Source organism: Lepisosteus platostomus, chromosome 4 (assembly GCF_059453375.1).
Source record: "Lepisosteus platostomus isolate fLepPlt1 chromosome 4, fLepPlt1.hap1, whole genome shotgun sequence".
In the NCBI taxonomy this organism is placed as follows: Eukaryota; Metazoa; Chordata; class Actinopteri; order Semionotiformes; family Lepisosteidae; genus Lepisosteus; species Lepisosteus platostomus.
Window position 1 is genome coordinate 33,323,764 of NC_142614.1, and position 19,600 is coordinate 33,343,363.

At 40.1% G+C, this 19,600-nt stretch overlaps 1 protein-coding gene across 6 annotated transcripts in view; it reads right to left on the minus strand.

The window, feature by feature from the left end:
- Window positions 1–19,600, minus strand: part of ermp1 (endoplasmic reticulum metallopeptidase 1) — a 53,447-nt gene that overhangs the window by 16,463 nt on the left and 17,384 nt on the right. For all 6 annotated transcript variants that reach the window (XR_015935944.1, XM_088629430.1, XM_088629431.1 and 3 more), the window contains exons 7-8: window positions 6,988–7,200; window positions 5,554–5,774 (exon numbers count right to left, since the gene is read on the minus strand). Coding sequence is in view for 5 of the 6 variants with exons in the window: in XM_088629430.1 (XP_088485556.1) it covers window positions 5,554–5,774; window positions 6,988–7,200 (434 nt within the window). In the remaining variant the exon portion in view is untranslated. The remainder of the gene's footprint in view (window positions 1–5,553; window positions 5,775–6,987; window positions 7,201–19,600) is intronic.

Below are 19,600 nucleotides of genomic sequence, written 5' to 3' on the forward strand. Positions count from 1 at the left end.
CTAGTACAAAATGTAACTTGGCCCAATAAATGTTTTTCAAAAATTGGATTTGAATGAAAAATAAATGAACAACTAAATTACAAATTTTATTAAAAACATTCACACAGGCAGTGATACAAAAGGGAAACACTGAAGAAATGCAATAAACTAAAGCTAAAGTCCTGTTGCTCCTGTTAAAAAAACCTCTTGGAGTACATCTTGGGATATTATATATATACATCTTTATTGCAATATGTTTTTTTACATAAAATATAAAAAGTGTTTTCTTCGTGATAGTATGGTTTGAATAAGTACAGTATACAGCACACTGTTCCATCAATACTCTCATGTACAATAAGTACTGTCCTGAGAAGAACTGTATTTTCTAAACAGAAATAATTGATACTCAAAAAAAGTGGATAAATTAATAAAACGTTGCAACACAACCATGTCTGTAGATTATACTGTAGCAGCAAGGCTTATTAAAATACAGGAATTAAGTTTTCTGCTCCCTTGCCAGTGAGGCCCCATCTCTCTCTTCATCTCTGTGGTGCAGCCACAGAGAAGCTATTCATGCAGGCTGATTTAAAGATGTTTTCTTTTGATAAGGGACAGCTCCTAAATGGGGATGCACTTAGCTAAGCCTGGCTATCATGATTAATGGTCATCCATTGGCGCCTATCTGTCTAGGGAGTGCCAGATGGACATCTGGACTGCATTCCTAAGTGTCAGGAGTAAGTGACTCATATCTCACCTCGATCAACCAATCAGGGACTGGTAGGGCCGAGTAACCCACGTGGGTCTCTGATGCCCATGAAACGTTCAGCCAACGAACAAGCTGAAGTTCCTCCAGGTAAAAACAGGCAACACAGAGCTCCCAGGAGACTATTCCAAAAAGGAGAATTCCAGAGGTGCAAGACTATTCTAAAGAATTCCAGGGCAGGACGGCCCAGGAGCAGAAAGGCTCCCAAGGGCAGGACATTTTGCGGCACGCCTCGTGACCATCCTGAGACGGCCAGTGTGTCCGAGTGCCAGAACTTTCCTTTGTTCTAAGAGTCGAGAGCGGAGGTTGCCACGAGTAACCAAAGGATCCACCCGTGATTAGCACCAGCAGCAAGCCCGTGAACAGGTCAAAACTGTGGACTGCTGAATCAGTATTCAGAACTAGCTTCATCAGGAACGAACTGGTCCTCTTCCTGACCCGCTGGGACCCACAGTAACTTTTCTTCTGTGCACAAACTTCGCTAGTTAAAGCCAACACTAACTAGCCAGTCTTCAGAGAGCAGCGCAGAATCTCCACCACGTTGCAAGCCGCAACAGCACGGCCACTGCTTGGCACCGAGCCAGTGAGCGCGTTTTGGACAGCAACAAGCCTGCAGCTGTTTCTTTGTGCCCGCAGGAGATCTGAATCCCCAGATTGGATGAGTATTCAACTTCACTGCATTACTGCTCGAGAATTCAATTGTTATCCCAACCAGTTGATATCAATTTAATTCCTAAGAGTTATGTACTTGTTTTGAGTATCTAGTGTAGAAGTTGTGACCAAGTTCATTTACAAAACAGTCTAAATGAATGATATACCAAACGTATGTCCTCTTGATATATGTAACTCTTCGTGACTGAATGAATATATACCTTTTGTATTCTGATAACCCTCACGATAAGATCTGTTAGGTTTACATGCATATTCTGTGTATTAATAAATTTATTCTTGTGTATTAGTACCTGTATGTGTGCATTGGTTGAGTTATACCGCATGGTTGGATTCTAAGGCCATTAAAAGAATCATTTTGTGACTTACTGCCACAATTAATCATTGTCCCAGTAAATCCCCAAACCCCTACAGAACTGGGGCCCCGTGAGAGCACACTACAATACTGATCTATATAAAAGAATACATGGCAAGGTGAAACTAAGCTTATAAAGTCCCCAACAAGTTTAGCAGCTTGACTGTAAGTGAATGATTGTGTGCCGATGGTAAAATTAAGCAAGAAATGGCTCAAGGTTGAGGCCTCTCTGAATTTAACAGAGTGTGCTCATGAATGTAAAAGATGTTGCTACTAGTTTATCTTGGACAGTTTTCTATATGTTAAATCCACTGTTCTCGTATAAGCTTAAAGAAAAGGGGAACTCCTTTGACACTTGTGACACTGTGAAAAAGTTAAAACCCTATGGTTTTCAAATCTTGCACAAATGATGGCAGGGTTTACCCAGGCATTATGCAAATACTGCTTATATTTTGAGGATTATACTGCATTTGGCACATAAAGGTTTGCATGAATTCACAATAAGCAATGATATGTGGTTCAATAAAACCATGAAGACATGAAAATTCTTTCACTGTAACACTGCTGTACAGATATGCTATTCAAATACAAAAACATGACAACACTGTTTCACACCAAAGACTATTTCATGCAAATATTAATGTTCTACCTTTAATATAGCTAAAAATTAACAGCTTTAGACAACTCATAGCCTAAAAAGAATGTTAGCAGGATAAAGAAGACCCAATACAAGAAGGTTCAGTGAAACTAATCAAAGATAATCTAAGATATTTAAAAAAGGGATATAGGATATATATCCTGTATGCAGTGTGGAGTTTGTATGCTCTCTCCGTGTTCATGTAGGTTTCTTCCAACAGTCCAGAGACAAACTGTACTGCTGGGTTACTTGGCTTCTGGGAAAAATAGATCACAAATCTTATAAACTAGGTTTTGCATAGTTCAAAAACTCTGGCTCTGTAGCTAAGGATCTGCGCCCGTGGCTGGAAGGTTGCCAGTTCGTATCTGGCAGAGGAATCCTACTCCCCTGAGCAAGGCCCTTAACCCCAACTGCTCCAGGGGCGCAGTATAAATTCTTGACCCTGCACTCTGAACCCAAGCTTCTCTCCCTGTCTGTGTGTCTCATGGAGACCAACTTGGGGTATGCAAAAAAAGACAAATTCCTATTACAAGAAATTGTATATGGCCAATAAAGTGATCTTAAAAAATAAACTGGCTCTAGGGTGCGAGTGCTTGAGTGTGTCTGTGTGTGCCCTGTTGTCCAGAGTCTACCCTGCCTTGCACCTATTGCTTGCCAAGATCCCAAGCTATCCTAAAATGGATGAAGCAGTTAGACTATGGATGGATGTATACTCTTTTAACAGTGTTGCCTATATATTCTTTTATATGATAAGGTACATTTATACAGCATCTTTTACCATGCACCTCAGCATAAGCACGACGTTCCATTCATGGCACAGCTGAAAGATTTCTGAGGATGAATAACTAGTGACATTTAAACCACAGTTCATTTAAACAGATTTCAAACCTTACATTAAAAATGTTTTTGAAGAACTTATGTTCTGTTTCAAAGGCACGAGAAATACTAAAAGCACCAGTCATGACTAAGAACAAAAAAACAAGCTTGTGACAACGTTAAAAAAATAAAGCTAAAGAAAAGATGAGTCAAGAATTTTAATTATAAAGACAAAACAGCTTTGACTACTGTACCTTTGAACTATGCAAAACCTAGTTCATAAGATTTGTAATCTTTTTTTATTTATCTGCACGTTATATATCCATCCATCCTTTCATTCATTCATTTTCTAACTGCTACATCCAAGCAACGGGTGCAAGGCAGGGTACACCCTGGACAAGATACACCAGGGCCAGATGACCTACCAGTATGTCTGGACTGTTGGAGGAAACGCGAGCACAGGGAGAACATACAGGTCCAGAACTGAACACATGGCCCCAGCAGCAAGGCAGCGATGACAACCACTGCCCCACCGTGTCAACTGCAAGTTATATATACAGTACATACTGCATATAGATATAAATAGGGGTTAAGAAAATAGAATACAGAGCAAGATCACCAATAATTAAAAGAAAAAAATCATAACCCCCTAACTGAAGAAGATATGCCAAGAATATACTAGTGCTATTGGTATAAGAGGCACCTGAGCTCTTTGTTCTCTGGCACAACTCTGGCAAAAGTGTAATAAATGAGTGACAAACTGGAATAAACAAATATCTATTAATATCTTGACACACAAATAAATAAACAACACACACAAAACATACTACAATACAAGTTACCCCTATGAACAAACAAGGCATTTCAGAGGCTTACGTTTTCACTGACCAGAAAAACTCAAGACTTCTATCCCAGATATCAGAAATCCTATACAATGCATAACAGGCCAACAAGAGATAAACAAAGAAGATAACCAAGACTTGAATCTCTCTTCTTATGAATCCAGAACCTCCCAAAGTGAACTGGAATCTATTTCCCAATTGTAAAAATGCATCCACTAATCACAAGAAAATCAGAGGTTCCTATCAGAGACACCAAGTTCTCTTAATCTTCTTCTTCTGTCTCTTTCTTCTCTCTGTGCTTTTTCCTCCTTCTCTTTTCCTACTGCTTTTGCCTACCTGTCTTAGAAGGGGTAAATACTCAAACTGGGATGAAAGCATAGGTAGGGCACCTCAGAGAGCTATATCAGCACAGCTGTTTTTTCTCATTTAAATCAATAATATTTAACTAGGAGATATCAGCTCAGGACCAATTCAGGACTGGACAAATGCAACAGATGACATTTACTTTACAGAACTACAACATTTTGCAGAGTAATACCAAAAACAAAACTACAAATATAAAATATGAAACACCAATCATGAAAAGGCTAATTATGAGAAATACGGCAACGCTCAAAAGACCAAGTCATAAAAGTTTCTTAGAAAATCACGTGCATATCAGTTATGTATTGTGACACATGAGACTTGTAATCTTGTAAGAAGAAGAATCACAAAAATATTTGGTATTACATTCTACCGCTATAAAATGAAAGCAAATTCTACTATATTGACATTCAGTCAGAACACAATTCCTTTATAATTGCAGTAGAGTAATTAAATATTGTTTTGATATTTCTAAGTATTTAAATTTGTGCAGAATTTTGTGAACATCTTTATGTAGTTAACATCTTATTAAAAAGTAAGATCCAATGTTTGTATGACAAATATTTTATAAACCAACACAAATATAAACACCTCTGTCAATCCTAAAATGCAGCAACATTAAATTAAAGATGTGTTTATTAAGTCAAAAGGTTTCCCATTAAATTCCACCTTTTTAGGTACAAGAACAATATTTAAAGCTTATGTATATTGAATAAACTTTCAAGAATCATCTAATGCATCTTTCATGCCTGCTTCAACCTGTTCAGTGAAGGACACACTCCTCCTCCAATGAGCTCTAACCTCTACTATGAGAAATGTCAGTGACGGTGTGGCGGGCTCCAATCATGATGATCACCATTGACAAGTCATTTAGGATCTGAACTGCCCACACTCCAATCACATACAATGGCTTCCACCACTTCTCAGTAAGTGCTACTAAGCTAGTCAACTTTTTGAAGAACATGCCACAATATTATTCTACACTTAGTAAAGTCTAAATGTAGTGTTTAAGTCTTTAGTATGTTTTTTATTTAATTATATCCTACAAATATAAAGGAAACAAACAATATGGCTGTTTTTAGTCTTAAAATCGTGAGGGCAGAAAACATGAAAACTGAAGAGTACTCACTCCATAGTAGAGATTCTTGGCCAGTGTGTGAATGAGTATCATCTTGCCAGCCGCAGCAGAGCCATACAGGCAGATTGACACATAGAAATGGTTGTACCAAAACATGGTTTTTCCCATGAGAGATACCAGCAGAGCGACAATAAGCACAGACAGAAGGGTGATGAACCAACTCATGATGGCCACGCCAACAGCATATGCCAGTTCTCGCATACATCTTCTTCCTGCGGCATAGAAAACATACCCCCTGTCACAGCGCAGAGAACCAGGTTCCTCCCTCTCCCATTGACTCAAATGTCTGCAGTCAGTACAGTTGTCAATACCCTCTAGAATACCAAGAAACTCTTGACATGTCAGTTAATCATATTTACACATTTGAGGTGACTTGGGAGGTCAATGGAGCTCTAGGAGTGCCGGTTCAAGCCTGTGTCATGCAGCCAGCCCACTGAGACCAGGATTTCACAAACTGCAGTGATTATGAATGGCTGAGAACTGCAAAGGGGAGGGTAGGATTAGTAGGCCAGGTCTTTCTCAGCTCTTGACAACACCAGAAACACCTGTGACCTCCTGGGAGCTTGATGGTTTTGCGGTGCTGTAACTGAAGGACAAGCATCTCCTCCAGTGGTGCCAGTACATGTTAAAAGGGTTAGGTATCACAATCATATTTTTGGATCTTCTAAAAAATAATTTACAAGCGTGAGAACCATGGTGGATACAAAACCAACCCAAGAAAATCTTGTTAGTCTTGTTTGTTATAATCTGGCATACAAGTGGCACTGCACATTTTCTTTTGTGCTCTATCTTTTGAAAACTTTCCTCCAGACCTAGTAGCTTTTCACTTCTCAAGTTTTCTTTATTTCACCATTTCAAGCCATTTATCACAGCGTCTAAAAATATGCCACTGGGCATTTCTCATTTTGCTTCTCTACTCCCTCTTTAGGAGTCCACACATTCCATTTTCTTTTTAAATGAAATATTGTAATCAGCTTTCAAATGAATGTTCCATCGGATTAACAGCAGTTAGGAACGGGACATGAGATCAGCAAAGAATAATAATGAACCACTTTGTAAGAGGCTTTAGTTTGCTTTGGTGATGGTAGATTTAAAGAATTAAGTGAGCTCAGGGAATATAAGTTATTTTAGTCTTCCCAACAGTTTGCTTCTAAAATGTCTCCTGTTCCCCAAGTTCACTGGCAAACTGTGCAACTGTTTTTCTTTTGTGCTTAAAAGCAGCTTGAAAACCTCTCTTTGTTAGACTAAAGGCCAAAATCTATATATTCAAGTTTTTTTTATCTAGTTTGTGATAGCTGGATTGAAAGCACCATTTCTCATTATAAGTAGGTGCAGGATTAGTAGCAGTAAATTATATATCCCATCAAACACCAGTGAATAAAGAAAGTCATAAACAAAGTCACAGCATGCTAAATGGGCACTCACCTGCATTACTAGAAAGTGAATATTTCTTTCCCAAATATATGAAAGTTGCCACGGCGACCATGTAGTTGATGATGGTTCCCACCCGAGCTGGGTAAGCCACCACAAATATTCCCAAGAGATCAAAGAAGACCATGTTGCCATGGCGATACTCTGAGGAATCCGCCAATTTATCTGACAGGGCAAGGTGCTTCACTACAGCAAGGATATTGTCACCTGTGACAAATGCAAAGGCTGGGTCACTGCAGGTAATCAGAGCTGCTTCACTAATATTTAAATAAAACTGCATAATATTTCTTTCTAAATCATAGAAGGCTTGCAATACATTATTACATTTTTATGTTATTATTATGGAACATAATAAAGTTCCACCTTAGCATGAGAAGCCACATACTGTATAAACAAAGGAGGTGAAAGATACATTCATAAGAGCATGGAAAGGATTAGACACAGGATGAGACCATTGGGGCCATCTAGCTCTTTTGATTCCAAGTAATAACAACAATTAGTAGTATTTATGCAACACATTACACCCCAAAGGATACTGAAGTGCTCCACACACAGGAGGGGCTTTACTTAATCCACCACTGAAGCGCACAAAATTGCCTTAATTGCCATACAATTAGGTAATGGTCTCTGAGGGTTATAACAGTGGTTCACATGAAATTCAAAATAAATACTAAAGAGACATCCGTCTCTGTCAGTCAGACAAGCAAAGATTCAACCACGAACACCAAAGATATTTCAAAATTGTATTGTAAAATTGTATAAAGGTAGAAGAAGAGATCATTAGAATAGCATAAACACATTTCAAAGACCTTATTATCTCTTTGAGCACTGTGAAGTCGATCAGTAAGAAGCAAAAGGCAAAAGACACTGTCTTGATCATATAGTCAAAGTGAAGCCATGCAAAAAGGAACTGGTTAGGGACATTGTTGTGAGGTCAGGAATGACCATGGGTCAAGTATATCCTGGACACTGCACAAAGTATCTCAAATCTCACATGGGGTTTGCAACAAAGCAACTAAGTGATACTGGAAACGTGGCAAAAGCTTACATGGTCAAACAAAACAAAACTGAAACATTCTGTTCAAAATGAAAAGCATTACATCTGTTGAAAGCCCAACATAGCGAATCACTCAGTCAGAAGAAGCACTGGACATGAATAAATATTTGGGATCTAGTGGTGTCTAAACAATTGTATTTAAAAAGAGATTGAGACGAGCAGATGTTTGCCCCATGACTTTGCCTTGGTGTGGTCAGGCGTGTCTCACTGGAAAGCATTTTCTGATTTTTTTAAATGTGCGTGCACCAGACTGAGGATTTTTAGTGAGATTACTGCTCACTGCTCAATCATATTGTGAGGTAGAAACATTGTGTATATTGTGCACATATTGTGTTTATTGCTTTAGGTCCCTCTATATGTGCTGATGTACAGAATGTGTAGCTAAGGCAGTTATTTCTTTAAGCATAGTTATGTAGTTACTGCTTTGCATCCATAACCCCTCTGTATGGGATACAATCTCACACATGAGGGAAAAAGGTATTTAAACCCCTAAATCGAATCATTGGGGAGAAGGTCAAGGAGGAGAACATAGCTTGTGAACTTTCAATTTTTCTAAGAAAAGTCCTCTAAGTTAAGCCTAGGAGTCTTTTGCAGTTTTTTTATCCAATTTCATTAGATAAGATAAAGATAAGATCACTTTATTGAAATTTGTCTTTTCGTATACCCCAGCTTGCTCTCCATGAGACACACAGGCACACAGACGGGGAGAGAGAGCTTGGGGTCAGAGTGCAGGGTCCGCCATTGTAGAGTGCCCCTGGAGCAGCTAGGGTTAAGGGCCTTGCTCAGGAGCCCAGCGGAGTTCTCTGCCGGCTGCAGGATTTGAACCTGCAACCTTCCAGCCACAGGCACAGATCCTTAGCCACAGTGCCACCTATCCTCCCAAAGCAAAGGTTAAACCCATATTTATTTTCTGCTCAATTTTTAATAAATTTCTCAGGATATTGGTTTTGTCTTTTTGATCTAAAGGTTAATCTCATTTTAATTTTTTGGCATTTGATAGTTTTGATTTTTTAAAAACTTTTTATTTAATGATGAAAGATTTTGCACATAGAATTTATAAAAAATAATTTTTACAATGATATTATGTATTTGATAGTTATCTATTTACATTATGACAGCATAGATGGGAGGTTACATGTGGAAATATAATTATTAAAAACATAACATAATAATCCCCACAAAAAAACTGCAACATCTTCTTTCACAGAATAAAATCAGGTCTCAATGGGGTCATAAATGTAATCCAAGCTTGTCAGTATCTGTTCTCCACATGCATCCTAAGAGAAAAGGTGATCTTTTCCATTACATGAATCTCCTTAATCTCCTACTCTTCAGTAAGATTTTGAAGAATTCCTAATATATTTGTAGCTCTGATTAATGTAATCAAATGTAATCAAAAGTAAGATTACTCAAATGTATCACTGAGAATTGAAATGGCAGGTTTAATATATTATATATTATACAGATGCAGCCATTCAAAGTGCGCGGCACAGACACGTACCGGAGCTAATTGGCTACGGCCTTGCTCGTCACAATGCAAAATACCGCGGAACGTGATTGGTTGACCGACAGGGGAACTTGTGGTGCGTTGGTCGGTTGTAGAAAGATTTAAATGTCTTTACTGTGCCCGTTTTAGTATTGAATATTTATATGGAATTTTACCACTGAAGGGAAATCTTAGTAGCTGAGCATAAAAAGAATAGGAGCATACTGTAACGCGTGTGAAGGCCATAAACTATATTAATTTTGGAATTTAAACATACAGTATATGGCTGGTCTCGGTACTTTAAAGAAAACATACACACCAGTATTCCATTTCTCCCTAAACATTTTAAGCATCGAAGTCTTTAACTAACGTGATACCGGAGTCAACAAGCATACTTTTAGAATTTGATTAAAAGGGAATATAATATGGAATCGCGTATCTAAAGAAATTAATAACGATATAATTATACTCATGTACCGCAACACAAGAATTGTTACGTAATGTTTTGCAGGGGTTTTTCAACACTCCTCATGTGACCTCGCGCTGTGGATTAGGTTCCTGACTCCCACGTCACACGCTGTGTGTTCGAATCCCGCTGGAGCCGTGACTTTTTTTAACAAACATTTCTTTGAAAAAATAAAACATTTCCCTGGCTCAGGGATTAAATAAAACTTCACTTGCACCAAACAAATTTATATTTCTAAATATCACAACATGATCGAATTTAAGTCATTTTAATAACAATGAATAGTCACCTAGGCGTTACAATATAAACATTTATATTGATTTAAATCCCGTTTAAATCGCCTTTATTTAAAACCCATAAATAAAGCTGATACTGTTTAGACTTTTAATTATTTAAATCTGTATTACAGCAGCACAATGCACAATGCAACGAAAATCGCTGTCTTTGTCTTCTGCGTAATAATGTTCACCTCTCTGTCCAGCAAATTAACAATAGTAATAATAATGAACTTTATTGTATATGGCGCCTTTAAAGCTGGCTCCTCAAAGCGCTTTACAGGATAAAAACAATAACAACAATACTGTTAGGCTGGGCAAACATTTTTTTTTAAAGAAATACAAAATGAGATATAATGATACTTACTAGTTAAGGAAGCTAGGCTCCTCAATGAAATCGCTTTAACATGCTAATGCTTTGGTGTAACAGTCCGGGCGTGGCAAGCTTCTAATGCCAACCCGACTACGGCGAAAGGAACCCTTCTTTCATTGGAAGACAATGAAGATATTCTAGCCCTAAATGAATTAATAGCAAACATGGTTTACATAAAAGACATTTTTCCAAGAAAGTTTAGCCTTTGTCACTAATGAAACCACTAAATAAAGACATAAATAAAGAAATCTTAACATTTTTAAAATACATGACTTTGCTAAAATTTATTTAAAAATAAAAACGATTACAAACGCCAGCGGAGAGAGAGAACAGGGGAGGGATGTTGGTTTTGCATAAGGGGCGGGGCTATGGAAATGAGGTCTATTTGGGAATGTGGAGTTACATGTTCTAGCTGTTTGTGAATTATCATTGTTGAGTATGGAGTGTTGAGGTATTGATTTTGTGTTATGCTTTATGTTGAAAATTGAGGTGGATTTTGTTTATGATGAAGAGGATAAACTGGGATTATCAACAAATTGTAAATATGACGTTTGCATTGGCATTACTAATTTTTCACTTGAGTGTATGGAGGATTGTTAGCTGTCACTGAGAGCAGTTAATTAAATGTATTTTTTTATTCACAATCAGACAAATGCAACATAAATTGTTATCTTTGTCTTCTAAGTATATTAATAAACTTTCAGCATAGCTTTCTCCCCGTTTAGATTTATTTTCTTGGGATTTTGGGATAAAACGTGGAAAGATTAGATTAGTAATCATTTTTATTTTTTAAATACATTTTAGAAAAGTGTAATCTAAACTAAACAGCTGTATTTATTTAATACCACTCGATACTTAAATTAATGGAGTTTAGTTGATACCGTTTAAACTTTTAATTATTTTAAATTGGATTACAGCATTGTACACATGCTTAAAAGAGGAGAAAACGCAAGCCTTCTTCAGGTGTGAGGGTCTTCTGCTCAGAATGAAATGCTAAAATGTAATGTAGGCTCTGAATGGGTTCAATTATGATTTGGGCTTGATTAAGATCGCTGCCTTTCATCCAAAATCCTGCTTGAATCCTTCTAAGCTAAAAATTAGACATGAGAAGGGGCTCTGGTGAAATTTCTCTTTTTTTAATTTTTCTTTTTTTCTTGGAAAAATATCTTACCCGCTACAATCCGGGCACAGAAGGATTAAAAGAAGCCAGACAGGCAGGGGGAAGAGCGAGTTCTAAATAAAGAGGTATCCAGGTAACAGTGAAGGTAACAGCCGCAGACGTGGCCTACTTAGCCCGCCAGGGTTACCCTACTCTCCCGGAGGAGGCCCACCGGGATATAGCGCTCCAGGCATTCCTCTGGGCTCTGGCGCCGACTGAGGCGCAGTGCCACGTGATGCTGGCCGCGCTGGTCCTCTTGGAGCAGGCCCTGGCTTTGGCTGAGCAGGCTGATGCCATATTCGACGAGACCGGTGGACACCAACAGAGGGGCGCACGGGAAACAGATGGGGAGGAGACGCCCAGCGCGGCGATGCTGGGGGAGCGACGACGGCTGGTCATCTGCCACCGCTGTGGGGAGAGGGGACACATCGCACGGGAGTACCGGGTGCTGGAGCCCCGGGGACTCCGGAGGCTGTTGGGAAACGGGAGCGGGGTGGCCTAAAGTGGGGAGGGCCGCCCTTGAGCGACTCTACTCCCACTCCCGAAAGCCAGAAGGAGCGCTTCACCCCACCTGCTGCCGTGGGAAGGGTTGGCCACAGCCGGGGCTTATTTCTTCTCTCCCTCATCGAGGGCAGACCCTACCAGGCCCTCATCGACACCGGTTCGACCATCACCCTGCTGCGGCCTGGTATCCTGCCGGGCACCAAGGCAGCCAGACCCCCAGGGCGCTCACCGTGCACTTTGGGGCTGCGAGTGTGAAACACTCCTTCTACAGTACCTTGCCCCAGTCCGTGAGAACTATATCCTGGGGTTGGACTGGTTGCAGCAGGTGGGTGGTTGCCTTGACTTGGGCCGGCGAGAGTTGGTGGGGCAGGGGGAACGAATCAGTTTCACGGTGGGTGGGACGGGAGGTGTCCAGGGTGTGTGGGATGATCGGAGCGGGAAGCGGAGGTGGCAGCGGCGTGCGTCTCCTTGGCCTGCCGGAGCCGCAGGTGTCGGGGCGAGCGTGCCAGAGCTGATTCCCAGTATGGTGAGATAAGCTTGCCCCTACCCGGTCTGTAAGGCACTCTGTGCACTGTGGGAAGCCTTGGAGGTGAGGGACGGGGTGCTGTGCCGGGGGTGGCAGGTGCCCTCCGCTTGGAGAACTGCCCCACAGAGCGACCGCAACACCACAAACTTCCACCTGACCTCGCCACTAGAGGGTACCCGCCACCCCCGGCGCAGCACCCCGTCCCTCACGCCCAAGTCAAGGCAACCACCCACCTGCTGCAACCAGTCAAATCCCAGGATACAGTCCACACGGACTGGGGCAAGGTAGAAGGGGTGTTTCACCCTAGCAGCCCCAAAGTGCACGGTGAGCGCCCTGGGGGTCCGGCTGCCTCGGTGCCTGGCAGGACACCAGTCCGCGCCAGGGTGATGGTCGAACCGGTGTCGACAAGGGCCTGGCAGGGTCTGCCCTCGGTGAGGCAGGGAAGGAATAAGCCAACTCTTCCCACAGCAGGCAGGGTGAAGCGCTCCTTGCTTAGAATAGCAATATTATGGACAATCAATTGATAATAAACACAGAAAAGCACATATTAAATTTGGGAAATTTGGTTTCAAAAGTCCTCATATTAACGATGCCTATACTGTGTTCCTCTACAGTATGCTAATCTATTGTAGTGCATTCGCCCCCCTCTTAGGCTGCGCAAACGATCTTTAAGATTTTTATAGAGAAATGGAGGCTGTATAGTATGTGTTACAATATAAACATTTACTGTCAACCTTTAAATCAACAATTGATTTAAAGACGATCTGTCAAAGCATAATGAAACCTATTACTCAATTGTTATGGACTCCCAGTCCCGCCAGGGATTAAAAAATAACATGGTATCGTGTATCTAAAGAAATAACAGTATACAGTAACTATGTTCATGCACAAACAATAGCATGTTACATTATTAATTTGGGGGTCTTGCCAGAAAGCGCTAAATTGCATTTTGCCTCAACACTCCATACTCAACAACGATAATTCACAAACAGCCAGAACATGTAACTCCACATTCCCATATAGACCTAATTTCCATAACCCCGCCCCTTATGCAAAACCAACATCCCTCCCCTGTTCTCTCTCTCCGCTGGCGTTTGTAATCGTTTTTATTTTTAAATAAATTTTAGCAAAGTCATGTATTTTAAAAATGTTAAGATTTCTTTATTTATGTCTTTATTTAGTGGTTTCATTAGTGACAAAGGCTAAACTTTCTTGGAAAAATGTCTTTTATGTAAACCATGTTTGCTATTAATTCATTTAGGGCTAGAATATCTTCATTGTCTTCCAATGAAAGATGGGTTCCTTTCGCCGTAGTCGGGTTGACATTAGAAGCTTGCCACGCCTGGACTGTTACACCAATGCATTAGCATATTAAAGCGATTTCATTGAGGAGCCTAGCTTTCTTAACTAGTAAGTACTGTACTTCCTTGGTTTTGGAGGGGGGGAGGTGTCTTTCGCTGGAAATCTGGCCCCCTTCTACTTTGAAAATACCTGTGAAACCGGTTTAATTCGTCACAGCCAGCATTCCCGCTGGTCGCCCACGTGTTATGCTCTTCGTTAATGTCTAAGCCAGAACACATCATTATATCTCATTTTGTATTTCTTTAAAAAAAAAATGTTTGCCCAGCCTAACAGTATTGTTGTTATTGTTTTTATCCTGTAAAGCACTTTGAGGACCAGCTTTAAAAGGCGCCATATACAATAAAGTTCATTATTATTACTATTGTTAATTTGCTGGACAGAGAGGTGAACATTATTACGCAGAAGACAAAGATAGCGATTTTCGTTGCATTGTGCATTGTGCTGCTGTAATACAGTTTTAAATAATTAAAAGTCTAAACAGTATCAGCTTTATTTATGGGTTTTAAATAAAGGCGATTTAAACGGGATTTAAATCAATATAAATGTTTATATTGTAACGCCTAGGTGACTATTCATTGTTATTAAAATGACTTAAATGCGATCATGTTGTAATATTTAGAAATATAAATTTGTTTGGTGCGAGTGAAGTTTTATTTAATCTCTGAGCCAGGAAACGTTTTATTTTTTCAAAGAAATGTTTGTTAAAAAAAAAGTCACGGCTCCAGCGGGATTCGAACACACAGCGTGTGACGTGGGAGTCAGGAACCTAACCCACAGCGCCACTGGTGAGGTCACATGAGGAGTGTTGAAAAAGCCCTACAAAACATTACGTAACAATTCTTGTGTTGCGGTACATGAGTATAATTATATAGTTATTAATTTCTTTAGATATGCGATTCCATATTATATTCCCTTTTAATCAAATTCTAAAAGTATGCTTGTTGACTCCAGTATCACGTTAGTTAAAGACTTCGATGCTTAAAATGTTTAGGGAGAAATGGAATACTGGTGTGTATGTTTTCTTTAAAGTACCGAGACCAGCCAAATACTGTATGTTTAAGTTCCAAAATTAATATCGTTTATGGCCTTCACACGCGTTACAGTATGCTCCTATTCTTTTTATGCTCAGCTACTAAGATTTCCCTTCAGTGGTAAAATTCCATATAAATATTCAATACTTAAACGGGCACAGTAAAGACATTAAATATACATATACATACTGTATACAGTACAGTTTGCATACAGTAATATGTTTATGTTCCTAAATCAATCTCTTTTATGAGCATGTGAAAGGCATGGTGAATCGGAGATTCTCAAAAATTACTGTACTTTGCATGATTGGAAACAAATGCGTGATCGCGAAATGCTGTGGTGTTACTTTTACAAAGACGGTCAATGAAAAAAAGAATGTGGACCAGGGCAATACTTTGAGTTTACAGCTTGTCCAAGGTCATTCATTATTAATACTATTAGTAATATCTTCGTTAAAGACTTTGATGGCGACAGCTCAAACATGAGAGGTTGAGCTTTATTAGCTCCACCTTGTGGAAATTTCGGATACTATTATTTTACTTGCGGTATTATAGGAGAATTTAGGGTAATTCGCTGTAGACTGCGTAAAGCGCACCGCAAAATAATGCGGTATCGCCCGCTTCTTTTGAATGACTGCATCTGTAATATTGTTTTATTTTCAGGCATGACCAGAATATGCGTAAGTAGCTACTTGTTCTTCAACATTGTGAACTGCTTCCTTTTTATTTTGCTTGAATTTTAGAGGTTTCTCCACATTTGTGTCTTGTAAAGCTTTGTTAAAATATGCACAAAGTATGTTCCACAGATCTGAAGAAAATGTTGTATCATTATAATATATTATATTGAATCTTTTTTCACATACTCAATATTATAATACATTTTTAATATACTCTTCTTCTGGTTACTTAACTAATAAGCAGGTATAAAACTGTAAAGAAATGACCTTGATCTATGTTTGTTTTATCCAACCATTTTACATCGTGCCTAATTTGGAGGTATCTCTAGTCTTTTATTCCAGGTTTTATGGTTGTGATAAATCTTTTTGATAAAGATAAAGATTTTCAGATGGTAGCTAGCGCTGTAATCCTTCTCATAGTCCAAGTCTTAAAAAATGATATCCACCTTAATATTTTAACAACTTTCTCCAAGTTAAAGGCTTTTATTTTTTTTCCCCATCTGTACTGGAAATTCATCAATGATCAAAGACTCCATCTCCTTCATCATACATAATATGATTTCAGACATAGCAAGCCTAAACCACCTCAATCCTTGGTTAATTGCAGCACTTAAATTCAATACTTGACTATTTTCCATTCCAAAAGAATCTTGAAATCATTTATCTTCTGTAGATAGATTACTGGAAGAGACTGAAAAAGGTAGGACATTTATTTCAAGAACTTCCACTCTAGAGCCCCATGAGAAGGAGGTTAGACAACAGCCAGGAAAGTCATCTTATGTTTTACTGGTTACAGGGTTGTAATTTGAATTAAACACTTTGGATAATTTTACTCTTAAATATTTCATGGATGGCTAGCCAATTTAGCTTTGGTGTTTTCTCTTAGATCATCTATTGGGTTATAATTATAGCACAAAACATTTGTTTTTCTATATTTCATTTATACCCCAATAATTGACCAAATTTCTCCAGTACATCCAAAATAACTGGCAATTTAATTCTGAATTTTTATTTTTTCTTATTTTCTTGTGTGGTGTCTCCGGGGGAATAGTTTATGTAAACGAAGGTCGTACTTACACCACACTTTACTGTCCTCCGATCCGTGGCGTTTCTTCCAACAACTGTCTTCCTAATACAGTCCGTAATCCGTTCCCTTAGTCCTGATTCGTTCCGAGTTCCAAAAGTTCGTAATAAAGACAATCCGCGATGTATCCTAAACCAGTGTCCGTAATCCAAAATCATAAACCTTTCTCCTTGCAGTCGTTCGTTAGCCCGATCCTTAACATCCACTTCTTTCCACTCTTTTCCTCCAAAACGCATTCACCTTACCGGCTTCCACCCTGTTCACTGCCTCCGGGCCACTTATATCCCGGTTCCTGATTCGTCTCAGCTGTGTCTCGTTGTCTCTTAAGGTAGACCCTTTCCATCTACTGGTCAGCTGATTCTTTTTGTCCGCCATCTCGCTAAGGTCCATCTCTAGCATTTTCAGCGTTTCGTTTCGGAAGTACCTGTTAGAGATGACCCTTCCCCGTGTCCTCTTACATTCCCTCCCCCTGAGATCAGCCCCGACCCCGGGCGATCTAGAAAAAAATAAACAGTGCATTCAGGAGAGGGCGTCTACATTTCCTTGTTTCCTTCCGGGTCTATAGACCGTCTGAAATTGAAATCTTTGCAGACTAAGACCCCACCGCGTAATTCTATCGTTTTTATCCATATTTTGTAACATCCATGTTAATGGCGCATGATCTGTGTATAATATAAATTGTCTTCCCAATAAATAATACTTCAAATAGTCTAGGGCCCATTTGATTGCTAGACATTCTTTCTCTATCGTGGAATAGTGTTTTTCGGCCGGATTCAACTTACGGCTGATATACAGAATAGGATGCTCCAGTCCTTCAATCTCCTGCGACAGAATGGCTCCAATCCCAGTGTCTGAAGCATCAGTTTGTACCATGAAAGGCTTACTGAAGTCTGGTACCTGTAAGACGGGTTGAGAAGTGAGAGCTGCTTTTAAGTCTTGGAAAGCCCTCTCTTCCACGTCGGTCCATTTTATTTTCTCTGGACAGCTCATCTTCGTCAGATCGTGTAGAGGGGCGGCCATGGCTGCAAACCCTGGGATGAAACGCCGATAGTAACTTGCCAGTCCCACAAACGTTCGAATTTGCTTCTTGGTAGCTGGTTTGGGCCAGTTCTTGATTAATTGTACTTTCTGATCTTGGGGCATGATCAATCCTCTCCCGATCGTATAACCCAGGTAATTGGCTTCCCTAGCCCCCAGACAACATTTATTTGGGTTAGCCGTTAATCCTGCTGCTCGCAACGCTCCAGTCACTGCTTCCAGGTGATATAGATGTTGTTCCCAGGTCATGCTATGGATTACAACGTCATCCAAGTAGGCGGCTGCAAAATCCCGATACGGTCTCAGAATTCGGTCCATCAATCTTTGGAATGTTGCGGGAGCGCCATGCAAACCGAAGGGTAGGACCCTATACTGATATAGTCCTTCAGGTGTGGCAAAAGCGGTTTTGGCTTTATCTTCTTTGGCCAGCGGCACTTGCCAATATCCCTTTGTAAGATCAAGGGTGCTGATGTATCGAGCGTTACCTAATCGCTCGATTAGTTCATCTATACGGGGCATGGGGTATGCATCAAACCGCGAGATCTCATTTAACCTTTTGAAATTGTTGCAAAATCGAATAGTTCCATCCGGCTTGGGGATCAGAACTATCGGGCTAGCCCACTCACTATGGGATTCCTCGATTATTCCCATCTTCAGCATTTTACCCACCTCTTCTTTAATCAGTTTCCTTTTGGCTTCTGGTACTCGATACGGGGGTAGCCTTACCTTTTTCCCCGGTTCCGTGACGATCTTATGTTGTATAAGGTGGGTTCGACCAGGTGTCCGGGAAAAAACATCTTTGTTTTGGGACAGGAATTCTTGTAGTTCCTGTTTTTGTGCCGGAGCCAGGTCTCCCACGGCTACCGCACCTGTTTCTTCTTCCAGAGGGTCTGGGGAAAAGTGGGTGAGCAGAACTTCGGAGCCATGCCATTTTTTCAGCAAATTGACGTGGTAGATTTGATGCTGCCGTCTTCTGTCATGTTGCTTGACCTTATAGTTGACTGGCCCCACCTTTTCCACCACTTCATAAGGTCCCTGCCAGGATGCCAAGAATTTACACTCTGGGGTTGGAACTAGCACCAGTACTCTGTCCCCAATCTGAAATTCCCTCGCAACTGCTCCCCTATTATAAATTTGTTGTTGTTGAGCCTGGGCTTTCTCCAGGTTTTCTTTCACTAAGGGAACAATAACATTTATTCTTTCTCTCATCTGTTCCACATGCTCAATGATAGTTTGTAGAGGGGAAGGTTGATGTTCCCACGATTCTTTGACCACGTCCAATAGGCCCCGTGGTTTCCGAGAGTATAATAATTCAAAGGGGGAAAATCCAGTCGAAGCCTGCGGTACTTCTCGAACCGCAAACATGAGATACGGGAGCAGCTGATCCCAATTTTTTCCATCCTTTTGCATCGTCTTCCTAAGCATGCTTTTCAGGGTCTTATTAAAACGTTCTACTAGACCATCGGTTTGAGGGTGATAAACAGAGGTTCGGCTCTGCTGTATACCCAGCAGCTTACATAAGTCTCGCATGACTTTCGACATAAAAGGTGTTCCTTGATCAGTTAGGAT